The 15,402-nt window shown below is 37.3% G+C and overlaps 1 protein-coding gene across 2 annotated transcripts in view; it reads left to right on the top strand.

Moving 5' to 3' along the window:
• Positions 1-15,402, top strand: part of WDR44 (WD repeat domain 44) — a 77,307-nt gene that overhangs the window by 22,703 nt on the left and 39,202 nt on the right. For both annotated transcript variants that reach the window (XM_006736015.3, XM_031030917.2), the window contains exons 2-3: positions 6,904-6,937; positions 13,193-13,267. In XM_006736015.3, the coding sequence (XP_006736078.1) occupies positions 6,904-6,937; positions 13,193-13,267 (109 nt within the window). The remainder of the gene's footprint in view (positions 1-6,903; positions 6,938-13,192; positions 13,268-15,402) is intronic.

Here is a 15,402-nt window from a genome sequence, read left to right as displayed (position 1 = left end):
AATGTCACCTTCTTTAGCCTCATTTTCCTCACATGTGAAATGAAATCATTGGTCTAAATGGTTCTTAAGCTTCCTTCAAACACTTAAAAAAAATTATTTTTCCCATGGTACCTGGGTGGCTCAGTTGGCTAAGCATCTGATTTTGGCTCAGGTCATGATACCAGGGTTGGGATATCTAGCCCCACGTTGGGCTCCATGCTCAGTGGGGAGTCTGCTTCTCCCTCTTCCTATGCTCCAACCCCTGCTAGCTCACCAACATGCACTCTCTCTCAAATAAAATCTTTTTAAAAAATTATTCTTCCCTTTTGAGTGATTTTTAAAAAATCCTTTTAGGATTTGGGGGTTTGGTTTTGTTCTGTTTACCTTTTAGGATTTTGAAAAGAATTACTGTAAATTTCTTTAACACTAGGTAACATCAATAGATAGGTATACTCCTGTCACCTGTGACAGAAAATCCACAGTTATGGTGCATCCACATCTCTTAAAAATAGCCTACTGGGGCGCCTGGGTGGCTCAGTTGGTTAAGCGACTGCCTTCGGCTCAGGTCATGATCCTGGAGTCCTGGAATCAAGTCCGGCATCGGGCTCCCTGCTCAGCAGGGAGTCTGCTTCTCCCTCTGACCCTACCCCCCTCATGCTCTCTCTATCTCATTCTCTCTCTCAAATAAATAAATAAAATCTTTTAAAAAAATAGCCTACTGCTGTGCATTTTCTGTAAGATTGATTTTGTTTTTCCAAAGTTAAATGAGTACTGTTCTTGAAATTACTAGAGAGTCAGGTTTAGCAAGTTCCAAAGTCAAGCTATCTAAGAGGGTTAATACAGCTTCGTGTTGCTTGCGTATTTGTTAAGCTTTCACTGAAATTGTGTTGAATGCAGTATTATTATGTCAGAGCTTATAAAGGATTGGACATTGTGCTTCCTATGGAAACTTGGTGAGCAATTTTTAGGTAAGTTGCAGTTATTGTCATTGGATCCAAGTCTAGTGACTGGGCACCTACCAGGGAGTAGTGACCTTATTATTCTAATGAAATTGTGCTGTAGGTATGTAAAGGCTATTGCTGGATCAAGTCAAAGTTTATAAAAGAAAAATAATTCCTATACTGTCTTGCACAATAACAAAGCAATGTTTTGAAGCCATGTGAATTAAAAAAATAATATTGTGCAGACATTAAAATGAATTGTTCTAAACACAAATGCCCTAGCTGCAAAAGGAAAACTATAATTAAAATGCTAAATGGATAGGGACTTTGAGAAAGCATCTGTCACACATTATTTTATATTCAAACATGAACTTTGTTAGTATAAACTCAACATAGCGAGTACATGAAAATAACTTTCTAATACAAAACAGGATATGATGAGGGGGCACCTGGGTGGCTCATTACATTAAGCATCTGCCTTCGGCTCAGGTCATGATCCCGAGGTCCTAGGATCGAGCCCGGCATTGGGCTCCCTGCTCAGCAGTGAGTCTGCTTCTCCTTCCTCCTCTCCCTCTGTGATCTCACTCTCTCTCAAATAAATAAAATCTAAAAAAAAAAAATGAACTAAGATATTCTATCTGTATTGATAGTTACTGAAGTACTAGTTTGAAAATTGCATTTATATTCAAAACCTAAGTGGCAGCACAGTAAAAATAATTTTAATGTTTGATCTGTAAGCCCTGTGGGGTTTTTTTTTTAGTAGAATACCAATACTTTTTTTTTACAGCAGACTTTATTATGAAGCTGTCTTAGAAATTGCTTGTTTTTCCTGTTTAAATTTAATAGTGCCATTGGTATATTGTCTTCAATTTCAGAAACTTGCAAAATCAAAGATTTTCTGTGTTTGTAACTAGTATTAGTATGTTGGAAGTTTTTCTTATGCTATTAGGTAATCAAGGAAGTTGAGCTTTTAATTATATTTTTGTTCAATTTCGTAAGAAGCACATTTATTATTTTTTGCACATTGATTATTTAAATTAAGCTTTGTCAATCAGATATTTAAATGTGTTGAAAATATTTCATTTAAAAATACCCTACTGGGGAGCCTGGGTGGCTCAGTTGGTTAAGCATCTGTCTTCGGCTCAGGTCATGATCCCAGGGTCCTGGGATTGAGCCCTGCATCAGGCCCTCTGCTCAGCGGGGAGCCTGCTGCTCTCTCTCCCTCTGCCTGCCACTCTGCCTACTTGTGCTCTCTCTGTCAAAAGAATAAATAATATATTTGAAAAAAATTTTAAAAAATACCCTATGATAAAATTTTTCAAATGAAAAAATGAACTTTTGAAGCTCTCATTTTGGTTAGGTTTTATTTAAGTGGGGTATACCACCAATACTTAAATATGTCTACCTGTTACTTCGGAGGGTTTTGTTGATTTTTTAAAGCAGGCTCCATACCCAATGTGGGGCTTGGACTCAGGACCCTGAGATTGAGTCCTTTGCTCTACTAGCCAAGTCAGCCAGGCGCCCCACTTCAGAAGTTCTTAAAGATTTCACTTGTGTGGAGTACAGTGAAAGTTATTTTATGTAGGCATTTAGACTTTTTCTGGGAAAAAATTACTGACCTTAACCTGTAAAAAGAAAGAATCTAATTTACAATATTTAGTATCTGCAGAAATTTTGAAGGAATATTTTTCTAGTTAACTAGATGCATCAAAGTAATACTGGACATTTCTGGATGTGTGTGTGTTAGATTATGTCAGTGTTTCCTACAGTATATCTCAAGTTTAAGGGAAATCAGAGTATAAAATTTAGATCATTAGTCATGGTATAAATTAACATCTTCAACTCCTGAACTAATGAAGGGTCTTAAAATTTCCTAAAATTACGGGAACTCTAAAAAACTCCTGCTTAAAAGGGGCTTAGTTTGTTGGGTCATGCAGCTTAGTTTGTTGGGAAAACTTAGAGTAGAATTTAATTTTCTTGATCTCTAGACACTCATTTCTCCTGTCTCCAAACTTGAACATGAATAGTTGTTTTCTTTAAGCACATAATCACCCTGAAATAGTATAATGTTATTCTCTCTACTTTGAAGTTAGAGACTGAGAAACAGAAGAGTTGAGCTGTTATCCAGGGATACCAAAGATTAGGGACCCCTCCCTTACCTGGCAGCCACTTCTTTGGTAATGGATTCTCCAGTACAGCTGAAAATAAAAAATAATCACTTAAACAGTCTCTGACCAATCAAAAACAGTGCCACAAAGTCCACAGTAAAGTTGTGTACAAAACTTCTCATGGGGAGACCCTCACTCAGAATCTCTGGATTCTTCCCTTAGCATACTATTCCATTTTTGAAAACCTGGTTTCCCAGCTCAATGCAGATTAGAAGCAAAAATTAGAAGGGGATGGGCCGCCTGGGTGGCTCAGTCAGTTAAGCATCTGCCTTGGGCTCAGCTCATGATCCCAGGGTCCTGGGATCAAGCTTTGTGTTGGGCTTCCTGCTCCGAGGGGAGCCTGCTTCTCCCTCTCCCTCCGCCTGCCACTCCCTGTTCTTGGGCTGGCGCGTGTGTGCGTGCGCTCTCTCTCAAACAAACAAACAAACAAATAAATAAATAAATGAAATCTTTAAAAAAAAAATTAGAAGGGGATGAGGAGAGAAGCTTTTAAAGACAGGCACATGGCCAACTGTAAGAAGTAACCAATTAAAATGACCACTTAAATTGAGGAAAGAGATTCAAACTGTAAAACAGACATTCCAAGCATGATAGCCTAGGGTCCTGTAGTGTGAAGACAAATAAATTCCCTGCAAATAAATGTCCCTCCAGGGCATTACTATATTAAAATGTAGTGTGATATTTGAGCATAATTACTCTGAGTCAGTAAGAAAGGGAAAATTTTATATCTTTTGTTTAAGAAGGTATTTTCAAGGGAAAGATTACTGAAATGGCAAAGCTTAGCCTATAATGTATTTACTTACAAGAAGCTTTTGAAATGGAAATTAAAAAATAATTAAAATACTTTCAGAAGTTTGACACTAAAAGAGAAGCTTCATCTCTCTTGAAATTTTATATATAAAATATTTCATTGTTTTATTTCCTAGCAGTGCCAAATCAATTAGGTGTTAATTGTAGTGGTAAAAGGCAGATCAGGATTCAGAGCTTTTGACTTAATCCATCTAGTCCAACCCAAGAAGCAGCACTAATTGCCTTTACTTTGGTGTTCATTCATAGCGCCGATTAGGTAGGAGATTTTCATAATCATCATCTTTTAAGACCTTACCCAGAAAGGAGGCAATATTGCAAAGTATTTTAGAGAGTGGACTCTTAGCATCAGACTGCCTGGGGTCTAATTCTGGCCCTACTGTTTATTAACAGTGCAATTTAAATGATCTAATCTGACCCAAGCCTCAATTGTTTTGTTGTGTAAAATAGGGAAGGTAATAAAACTACCTCATAGGAAAGTTGTGAGGACAAAAGAAGCTAAAACAAGTCAAGTCTTAGCAAGGTTTTGGTCACATGCTTAATGATGGCCATTGTTTTATTATTATTACAATGCCCCATTAGGAACACTTCCTGTGGGAATACTAAATAATGATTTACTGTTTCTTAGGGTGAAACGAATTGTTCTTTTCTCATCTTGGCACATGATACAAATCATTTTAGCCAACTTCACAAATTACAAATGGGCTTTCACTTTTTATTAGATGCCAGTGTTCTATAAATGGTTCAAAAAATGAATCACAAAAGAATTCTGGTGTTACAGGCTACCCTGGTAAAGACAATTTTAGGCTTGATTAGCCTAGAAGAAGGTATAGTAGTCTGAAACGTTTTACTGCCTACCAAGACCATAACAACTTCATAACATTTAAAATATATTTCAAACATGAGTGTCTTTTGTTATTAGTTTTTTGTTTAATGGCATCACAAAACGTAAGCCAGATCCCATTTTAATCACCAGTTCAATATAATCTGACTTTTTTCACATTCCCTGTTGGTAAGTGGGCTGGAGTTTCATAACCTGTAGGGTATCTTTTCTGTGTTCAGAAATTGGTCTCAGGCTCCCCACCGCTGACAAACTGCCAAAGTATCTTGGAGAAACTTGCTGAAGCTCATCATTTTTGAGTTTCGATGAAGCAATTTAATGCTGCTGAAGAAACTCCCACTTACTCTGCGTGCCCCATGGCTCTCACTTAATCCTTACAGAAGTTCTGTGAAGTAGAGTGCTTTTACCTTTTTACAGAGGAGATTGAGGCTTGGAGAAATTAAATGATTTGGTCAAGGTCACATGTAGAGTAAATGGTATAAAGACTATTTAAGCAGGGCTCATATGCTTGAAAGCTCTTGCTCTTTTCACTATGTCCCCATGGCTCTCAAAAGGAAGTAATAAATTACTCTTTATAGTTTGTACATGGCTATATGTAAAGTCCTGTTAGAATCAATCTGGAATATTTCCATGTGTGTCAACAATTGGCCTGTAATTTAGATCCTGTGAATCAACAGCCAGAAAGTGTTCTTTATGAAATCTGTTACATAACGGATAAATGTGGCTCCCCATTCTGTTTTTTTTTTCTTTGACAGCTAAAAAAACCTGGTCAGATTTCTCAAAGTGAGGGTCATGGGGAAGGTAGATTTTCTTTTTCTTCCCTTCTTTACCTCATATGGGGCTTAAGTTTTTTTTTAATCTTATTTCATCTTGCTGCTACACCTCTGAGGCAGGTAATTTTTTTTTTTCCCTAATTGGCATTCAGAATATGTGCCACATAGAAATTCAAGCCTCTTCAGGGTGTTTTGTTTTTATCTTTGCTTTGATTGCACTTATATTCTAGACATCCTTTGTGTGGAATCTTTTTTTTTTTTTTTTTTAAGATTTATTTATTTGCGAGAGAGGGTGCTTGAATGAGCAGGGGGAGGGACAGAGGGAGAAGGAGAGAGGCAGACTCCCCCTGAGGGTGGAACCCAATGCGAGACTTGATTTCACCACCCTGAGATAAAATCAAGAGTCTGAGGCTTAACCTACTGAGCCAACCAAGCACCCCTCTTTTTTCCTTTTTTTAAAAATCGGAATAGCGTTGGCCCTAATTACCTCTGGATAAAGAGGATTTTGTTACATAGCAGTATAGGTTTGCCAGGGAAGTCAAATAATTGGGAATATATTTTTCATTTCTGGAAATTGTCCTTTGTTAACATGAAGTAATATTGTCCAGGTGATACAATTAAATGGTGGGCACTATTTTATATAGCTACTGGGGTTTTTTTGTTTGTTTTGGTTTTTGTTTTAAGATTTACTTATTTTTAGAGAGAGAGTGCACATGACCTGGGAGGGGAGGGGCGAAGGGAGAGGGAGAGAGAGAATCTTAAGCAGACTCCACGCCCAATGTGAAGCCCTACTGGGGGCTCGATCTCGAACCTGAGATCATGACCTGAGCTGAAGTCAAGAGTTGGAAGCTTAACCGACTGAGCCCCCAGGCGCCCCCCTAAAATTTATTTTAAAGAAATTTATCATGGGGGCACCTGGATGGCTCAGTTGTTAAGCATCTGCCTTTTGCTCGAGTCATGATCCCAGGGTTCTGGGATCAAGCCCCCGCATCGGGCTCTCTGCTCGGCGGGAAGCCTACTTCTCCCTCTCCTGCTTCTCCCCCTGCTTGTGTTCCCTCTCTCACTGTGTCTCTGTCTGTCAAATAAATTAAAAAAGAAATTTATCATGGAAGAGCACAAAATTTTATTTACAAGGATGCTTATTATAGTATACATCATAAGTATTTGGGAAGACAAAAGGTACATACTCAGATCTCTAGATTGTAGGATTATGGGTCACTTGTATTTTCTTCTCTACTTTTTTATGTTTTCTACACTTTCTGTATGCACAGAAGACTTTTCAGTCACAAACTATATAAATGTTTTTTTAAATGTGGGCTTCTCTTTAATAAATGTATAGAAATATTTCCCTTCTTGCTTCCACTATTCAACACCTTCCTTTTATTTCTGTACAGGTCTCCAGGAAAGGTTGGGATTTCAACATTAAAGGTAAGTTGTGTTTTCTGAGAGTTATATTTCTACAAGTTGTGTACACTTCTCATTCATTTTACTATTTTATGTAAATCTTCATTTTCTTGCTTTTGCTGTTACTTATTTTTTGCTAAATAATATTGTCCCTGTATCTTACTAGGTGTGATTGGGTACTCTAGAAATAACAAATATTGTGCTATAAGGAAGGGACTGTAAATTTTTTTAGATTTCCACTAATTTGTAATTTTTGGAATAGAAGAATACTATAAAATACATGTGTATGTTAATTGAGAAAATAATACTTGCATGACAAAAATGTGGACTAACCAAAACACTTGTATGGGCACATGCTTTGGTGTCATCCACTCTATATAAAAATCAATCCCAGCCTTAGCTCCAAGTAAAGGAGTTTGGTATTGAGACATTATGCTATGAGAGCTATTTTAAGTCCCAAGAATTTCACCAAACAGAACTATTTACATCAAATAGAGTATACACTGTGTGTATGTTTGAGTATATCTGTATATAATGTATGTATAATCTCAAACGTGCTGTATTTTTTTTTTTTTTAGTACCAGTGTTCCTACCTTCTATTTATACACATTGGATACTGATCTCTTTGTTAAATTGTGGTATGTTCTTATGGCATAGTTTACAGCAGTAGGTATGAATGAATTGGTTATATGCAATGACATAGATGAATTTCAGCACCAAAGTGTTGAGTAGGAGAAAAGTCACAGTAAGATACATACAGTAAGATTCCATTTATATTAAGTTCAAAAACATAAAAAATGAAAGAATATGTTGTTTAGAGATAGAAACACAGTAAAACTATAAAGAATAGCAAGGGAATGATAAACACAATATTCAAGGTATCCGTCATCTCTGAGGGAGAAAGAATGTAATGAAAATGGAGAAGGCTATGCAAGAGATTGAAAGCTAATGGTAATGTTCTTTTTCTTAAACTGAGTGCTTAAGAAAGGTTATATCATAATTCTTCATTCCTTGTATTTTATAAAAGTTCTCGTATTTACTCTATTTGATAAAAACAATTTTTAAAAATAATGCATGGACATGGTTAAAATTTGCTCAGTACAAAAAGTAGATGGTTGAAAATGTAGCTTCCCTCTCGTTCCTCATCCTCCACCTCCCAGTCCCCATATCCAGAGACAATTGCTGTTTATGCCTGTAGGTTTTAAAAGCCACTTAGCTCTAAGATATTTATAGGTTATAAGAAAATAGATTTGTGAAATTTATTTTATCTCAGTAATTATAGATTGTGCTTAACTTGAATAAAATTAGATAGAAAATATACATATTTAGTAAATAAACACAAAATTGGATATTGTTCTTTTTTACTTTTTATTTTGAAATAATTACAGATTACAAGAAGCTGCAAACGTAGTACAGAGAACTCCCGTGTCTCCGTCATCCATTTCACTCAGTGGTTATATCTTAATTATAGTACAATATCAAAACCAGAAATTTGACATTGGTACAATATGAGTTTATGGTTTTGCTTCAGTTTATTACATATATGTATTTGTGTAACTACCACCACAAGATGCAGATCTTTTTCATCACCGCAAAGGTCTCCCTTGTGCTACCCTTTTATAAAGTCACACCCACCCCCTCCCTCACATCATCCCTAACCCCAGGCAGCCACTAAGCTGTTTTCCATTTCTGTAATGTTGTCATTTGAGAATATCCTATAAATGCAGTCATATAGTGTGTGACCTTTTGAGACTGGCCCAAAGGATTGAGATCCAAATTGTTGCATGTATCAATGGTTTATTCCTTTTTATTATTAAATAGTAGTCTATGGTATTCAGACTATGTACTCAGACCATTGAGTGCATATCATGTATAACAGCGTATCTATTGATATTAAGCAATCCGAAGAAAAGTTTGGTATTGTCCTGAGTTTTTATGATTTTACAGTCTCACAGAAGAGGGATGTGTATGAGATATTGGTGTTTGTAGAACAGAATAGACTTTAAGTGCTCCAAGGAGTTTGGAGGAGGAAGGGGGAGATAGAACAACAGGAGAGCGTAGGTACCTGGAATAGCAGAGAAAAGTTTCAGGGAAGAGGTAGAACTTGTGTTGGGCTTTGAAAATTGGGAGAGATCTGCATAGGCAGATAGAAAAAAATCCGGAAAGCATTGTATGTTAGGCAATAGTATGAGCTCATTAATATGCAAAGGTATAGAATTTGCTGGGAGCATTGAAAGACTTGTGTGACCTATGTAAATGTTTTAGCAGTGAAATGATGGAAAAGTAAAGTGGGGCCAGATTTCGATGAACCTCGAATGTCAGCTTAAGAACTCTGGGCTTTGGGACACCTGGGTGGCTCAGTCGGTTAAGCTTCCGACACTTGGTTTCTGTTCAGGTCATGATCTTAGGGTCGTGGGATTGAGCCCCACAGGCTCTGCATGGAGTCATCTTGTCCCTCTCTCTCCCCCCGACCCCCACTTTCCTCTAAATAAATAAATAAAAGCTTTAAAAAAAGAACTCTGGGCTTTAAAATTTTGAAGCAAAACATTTTATTTATTTTTAAAGATTTTATTTATTTATTTGTCAGAGCGAGAGAGCGAGAGAGAGAGCATGCACAAGCAGGGGGAGCGGCAGGCAGAGGAGAGAAGCAGGCTCCCCGCTGAGCAAGGAGCCCGATGTTGGACTCGATCCCAGGACCCCGGGATCATGACCTGAGCTGAAGGCAGATGCTTAACCAACTGAGCCACCCAGGCATCCCATGAAGCAAGACATTTTAAAAGTCAATTTTTATATGTCTTAACAGTTGTGCTCTTCATAGTTTTTTTGCTGGGGAATTAAGCTAAGTGGTGGAAGGGTGGGAGATAGTTTGGAAGAAAGACTAAGTGCAGAGAGAGCTGTTAAGAGGCAGTTAGAATGTCAAGACTTGAGACTTGGACAAAGGGATTGTGTTGATAGGAATCAGTGGACGGACGTGACCACTATTTAAAAGTTGTTTCTTGGTGGTTTTTTCTTTTCCTCTTCTCAGCAAAAGAGAGTAGGGGTCACATCTCTAAAACGTTTTTTAAAATTTCACTTTTGGGGCACCTGGCTGCTTCAGTCGGAAGAGCATGTGACTCTTATTTGATCTAAGAGTCATGAGTTTGAGCCCCATGTTGGGGGTAGAGATTACCAAAAAATAAAAACAATAAACTTTAAAAAGTAAATAAGTAAATACATAAAATTTCACTTTAGTCACTGTTAATAGCTTTCCCTTCCTCACTAGTAAAAACTAGAAGTGACCTGAATTTTTTAATAACTGAATTTTTAGCTTTAGTAGCTTTAGTAGATAATAATGAAAATTTCCTAGAGTGTAGATTACTTTTTTTTTTTTTTTTGAAGATTTCATTTATTTATTTGACAGAGAGAGTACAAGCAGGGGGAGCAGCCGAGGGAGAGGGAGGAGCACACTCTCTGCTGAGCAGGGAGCCGGATGCGGGACTCGATCTGTGGACCCTGAGATCATGACCTGAGCCGAAGGCAGATACTTAACCAACTGAGCCACCCAGGCGCCCCAAGTGTAGATTACTTTTGTACAAATTATTTGTGAAAATGATTTTTTTTGTTGGATGTGCTTATTAAAATTAAAAAGCTCAAATTGTAGAACTGAATACTATGAGGAGGGTACAAGCAGCTCTCTAATACCCAACAGAGATGGAGGGAAACAGTGGAGTGAATTGCTAGAAATTGAATGATCCTACCATATCTCTCTTTTTTAAAAAGGTTTTATTTGTTTGAGAGAGAGAGTGCATGAGCAGTGGGGAGAGGGGGAAGAAGAGAGGGGCAGAGGGTGAGGGAGAAGCAGACTCCCCATTGAGCAGGGAGCCCAATGCAGCTTGATCCCAGGACACTGAGATTATGACCTGAGCTGAAGGCAGACGCTGAACTGACTGAGCCACCCAGGCGCCCCCCGCTACCATACCTCTTAAGTGTATTTCTGAGGTGTGATAGGCATGGGTTAAAGAAACGGCCTGATGGTGGGAAGCTGGGATTTGGTAGGCCCTGTGCTTTAGTAATGCGGCAGCCCATCTCCAAAAGGAGGTAATAAATGAGGAGTGTCTGAAGTCTGAGTTGGTGTTGGTTGTCTGCAGGCACATTCTTGGCTTCCATTGCTTTACCTCCACAGCCTGATCAAGGTGCTAGGGGAAGGACCTGGACCTTAGACATCACTGAGAGAGAATCATAGATGACTATATATGCACTAAATCAGGTTTTACTAAGAAACCTTCTGATTAACTTCTCTAGAGATTAGATCCTCTGGTAGGTGCCATATCACCCCATTAAGCTTGTGACTTAACCACAGTTTACCTTGTAGAGGTTGATACCTTTCAAAGGTTCAAAGTCCAAGAGAGTTTTGTTAAAGCTAAATAAAATAGAAGCCTAACCACTGCTTCCAGTTTTGATCAGTGTGAGAATGTTAATCTGTGATGGTTGTAAGTACTTAATTCAAACAAATTAAATTGAGGTACAGGAATTATTAGTGTGTATTTTTGCTTAGGTTAATTTCGGGAACATACCCATGGAATTAATATTGTATAGTGCTTCTGATTTTCCTACTAATGAACAGTTATTGGAGGATAATTGAATAAATATAGTTAATTCGTAAGATAGTTGAAGGTGTTTCTCTAATATGCATTAACTGTCCTTAATGACCATCAGCCTTTCAACTATTCTCTGCCCTTCATCTTGTCAAGATTATCTTACTACTGGTTTTGATTAGAGTCCTTTTTCTTTTAGTTTAAAACCAGGATTTGATTAAAGATATATAAACTTAAGATATGTGTATTTACTGAAGAAAAGCCAGAGCCATGCATTATTCAACATTCATTTAGAAATGATTACTTTTGCCTGACACTCTTTTAGGTGTACAGGGTACATAGTGGTAGATAGAACAAAGCCCTTGCTCTCATGGAGCTTACATTCTAGTGGGGCAGGGAAGAGACAAAAATATAAGCAAGTAAACAGGGTCGTTTCAGATGGAGATAAGTACAATGAAAAAACAGATAATGTGATAGACAGTTAAGCAGGTAAGGCTATTTTAAGGTGGTCAGGGAAGGTTTTTCTAATGTGATAACACTTGAGCTATCACCCTAAGGATGGTAAAGAACCATCCAGTTAGCCAAAGTGTGGTTGTGGGGTTGTGATGGACAGGGGAGGTGAGAAATATAGAAGATGTCAAAGATATAGGCCCTCATGGGTTGTGGTAAGTTTGGATTTTACCTGACACTTAAAATTCCATGAAACAACTTTTCAGCTTGAAGAGATCGGAAGTTCTACAGAAATTTCTCTAGCACATTAAGTCTTCAGCATTATATTGATCTGGAGTAATTTTATCACAGCACCTATCATGATCATATCCTAATATTTGTATAAGTGCTACCTTGATACTTACATACATCGTTATGTGCCTTAGGTTGCTTATCTGTCAAAAGTGGTTATTGTGACCTTCTTTAACTCTGTGACGTGTACCAAAAATTATGAAAAGTTTTTTTTCTCAGTATCATTACTAGCATTCAAATTGTTATACTTCTGTAAACATAATGACAATTTAGGATGGAGGTGAATACTATGTTTACATTTGCAGATGTATAATTGTCTTATTTTACCAGAATTTTTTTTCCAGCAGAAAAGCCGTATCCGTTTCTACCTTCTCTAACCTCCCAAATATATATATATATGTACGTATGTGTATATGAATGTATACGTAGATATATATGTATTTTTGGTGGGTTTAATTTCTTCTGTTACTGTTTGGGGGACTTTAACTTCTGGTGTCTTGATTCCTTTCATCTAAAGCATGTAGCATTTTTAAGACAACTATTCTCTGAATGTGGTTTTCTGCATTATGTACTTTTATATTTATGCATATTTATGGAGCAATACTCTGGGAAAAATAGCAATTCTGATTCAACCCTTTGCTTTAAATCCTTCATCTTTTTAAGCTACAGAGTACTTGGTAGTTTTTATCTTCCTGTACAGTTTTTAATGTTAAAAAGATGAGCACATTTAGAAAATAACCTATTGCTGTAGAAATATAGAAAATTGCTGACTGGTAACCTTATACAAATCACATTGTCCCACTTTGCATAAAATATCTGGGCATCTTTCCTTAGACAAACATCTAAGCCCTTTATGGGCCTTTGCTTTATTAATGCTGTGTTTTCTAATTTGTACCCATCTTAAACAATTTTAAAGAAAAGATTGGTCATCATTTGATCTCTTTTTCTTTTCTTTTTAATATAGGAAACTGAGAATACTGCACATAAAGTTGGAAATGAGTCTCCTGTACAAGAATTGAAACAAGATGTGTCTAAAAAGGTTGGTAAGATATAATGTCAGCATTAGTTTAACATGTCATATATATGTATAGCATGTACTTAAAGTGAAAAATTTTCTATATTCTTTTAGTATAGTGCTTTGTACTTGGTGGATGTTCAATAAATGTTCCTTGAATCTTGAGTTTGAGATTGAAGACACATCAGGCTTTTTAGAGGTCATTTCATAAGCAAACTAATCCATAATTGTTCCTTGAAACAGTATTTTGAAAAAATGTTTTGTAATGTATTTTTATTTTTTATGCTTGTATTTTTATTAGAATAAGCTGTAGCTATTCTTGAAGTTACTACCAAGAGTTAAAGGTATTGAAAAGCTCAGTGCAGCAAATTCTGATGTCTTTAGGAGTTAGAGGTTACAAGAAGTCATTACTGTGATAGTGCCTTTGATACCTTTTAAATAATTGATGCTTTAAAGCTTCAGAGTTTGGTTTACTAGAAGAGACTGAGCACAAGATAAAAATTTTGACAATGGGTAGTTGACAGTATCAGGATAAAACCCAAGGAGAAAGGATGCTGTGTGTTCATTCAGTTACACTACTTGTGAGTATTTTCTGTGCCCTTGGCCCTGTTCTAGCCAGTGGGTTTCTGGAGACCAGCAACATGACACGTTCTCTATCCCAGAGTTTCTCAATAGTGACACTTTGGGCTAAATAATTTTTTTGTTGCGGAGGGAAGGAGAGACTTTTCTGTGCATTGTAGGATATTTAGCAGCGTCCCAGGCTTCTACCCACTAGATGTCAATAGATTCCTCCCTACCCGCACCCTATCATGACAACTAAGAATGTCTTACAGACATCACCAAATGTCTGGGGAGGAGTGCTGGGCAAAATCGCCCTCGTTAAAGATCCATTGTTCTACCCTTACAGAATTTATAAATTTAGTGGACTCCATATTTTAAGTGTTATTTTATTTTATTAGAGAGGGAGGGAGAAAGAGGGGGGAGGAGCAGAGAGAAGAGAGAGAATCAAGCAGACTCCACGCCAAATGTGGAGCCCCATTCCACAACCCTAAGATCATGATCTGGGCCAAAATCAAGAGTCCGATGCCAAGGGACGCCTGGGTGGCTCAGCTGGTTAAGCGTCTGCCTTCGGCTCAGGTCATGATCCCAGATCGGGTCCCACATCGGGCTCCTTGCTCGGCAGGGAGCCTGCTTCTCCCTCTGCCTGCCACTCCCCCTTCTGTGCTCTCTCTCTCTCCCTCTTTGACAAATAAATAAATAAAATCTTAAAAAAAAAAAAAAAAGTCCAATGCTGAACCCAGGCGCCCCAATGGACTCTCTCTATATATATGTTTTTAAAAGATTTTATTTATTTATTTGAAAGAAAGAGTGAATGAGTGAGCACCAGCGGGAAGGAGGGCAGGCAGAGCGAGAAGCAGGCTTCCTGCTGAGCAAGGAGCCCCATGCAGGACTTGATCCCAGGACTCTGGGATCATGACCTGAGCTGAAGGCAAACGCTTAACCGACTGAGCCACCCAGGCGCCCCTGGACTCTCTATTTTAATATTGATCAACTTTTTTCCCTCAGAAGGAATTTTTGGGGGAGAAATGGTATTGTGTATCAGCATAAATAAGATAACAAAAGTAATACCATTTTTTTTTTCTTTTTAAATCAGAAGTTGCCCACAGTTCTACACTGTAACAAACAGCTATCTTAATTTTTCAGCATTCCTTTCTGGGTCTCACCCATTTGCATGCATTTTTGTTTTGTTTTGGTTTTCTTTGCCTAATAATAGTGTAGATAGAATTCTATATTTTACTTTTTCCTCTTACCATTATTAGTTTTCATCATATTTCTATACAATTTCAATACTCAGTTTTCATTTGATGTGTCAGTTTCTATCAGGCAAGTATATTACAATGCATCTAGCCATTTTTATTGTTGAAAACTTGAAATGTTTCTATTTTTTCCACTAGAGTTTTTCTTTTCCTTTTTAAGAAATTTTTCTTAGGGTAAGTAATAGTGGCTAAAAATGATTTTTAAGGAGACTTTAGAAACTGAAAAAATAGTAAACATTATGGAGCAATTGATTGAAGCTTAAGACTAGGTCTCACTTTTTAAATTCTAGTCTTTTCAGTTGATTTAAGTATCACATATGAATGAGATAAAGCCTGTGGGGA

The sequence above is a fragment of the Leptonychotes weddellii genome, chromosome X (assembly GCF_054177405.1).
Source record: "Leptonychotes weddellii isolate Sample4059 chromosome X, ASM5417740v2, whole genome shotgun sequence".
In the NCBI taxonomy this organism is placed as follows: Eukaryota; Metazoa; Chordata; class Mammalia; order Carnivora; family Phocidae; genus Leptonychotes; species Leptonychotes weddellii.
The sequence above is the reverse complement of the archived record's forward strand: the minus strand, read 5'-3'. Positions and strand labels throughout refer to the sequence as shown.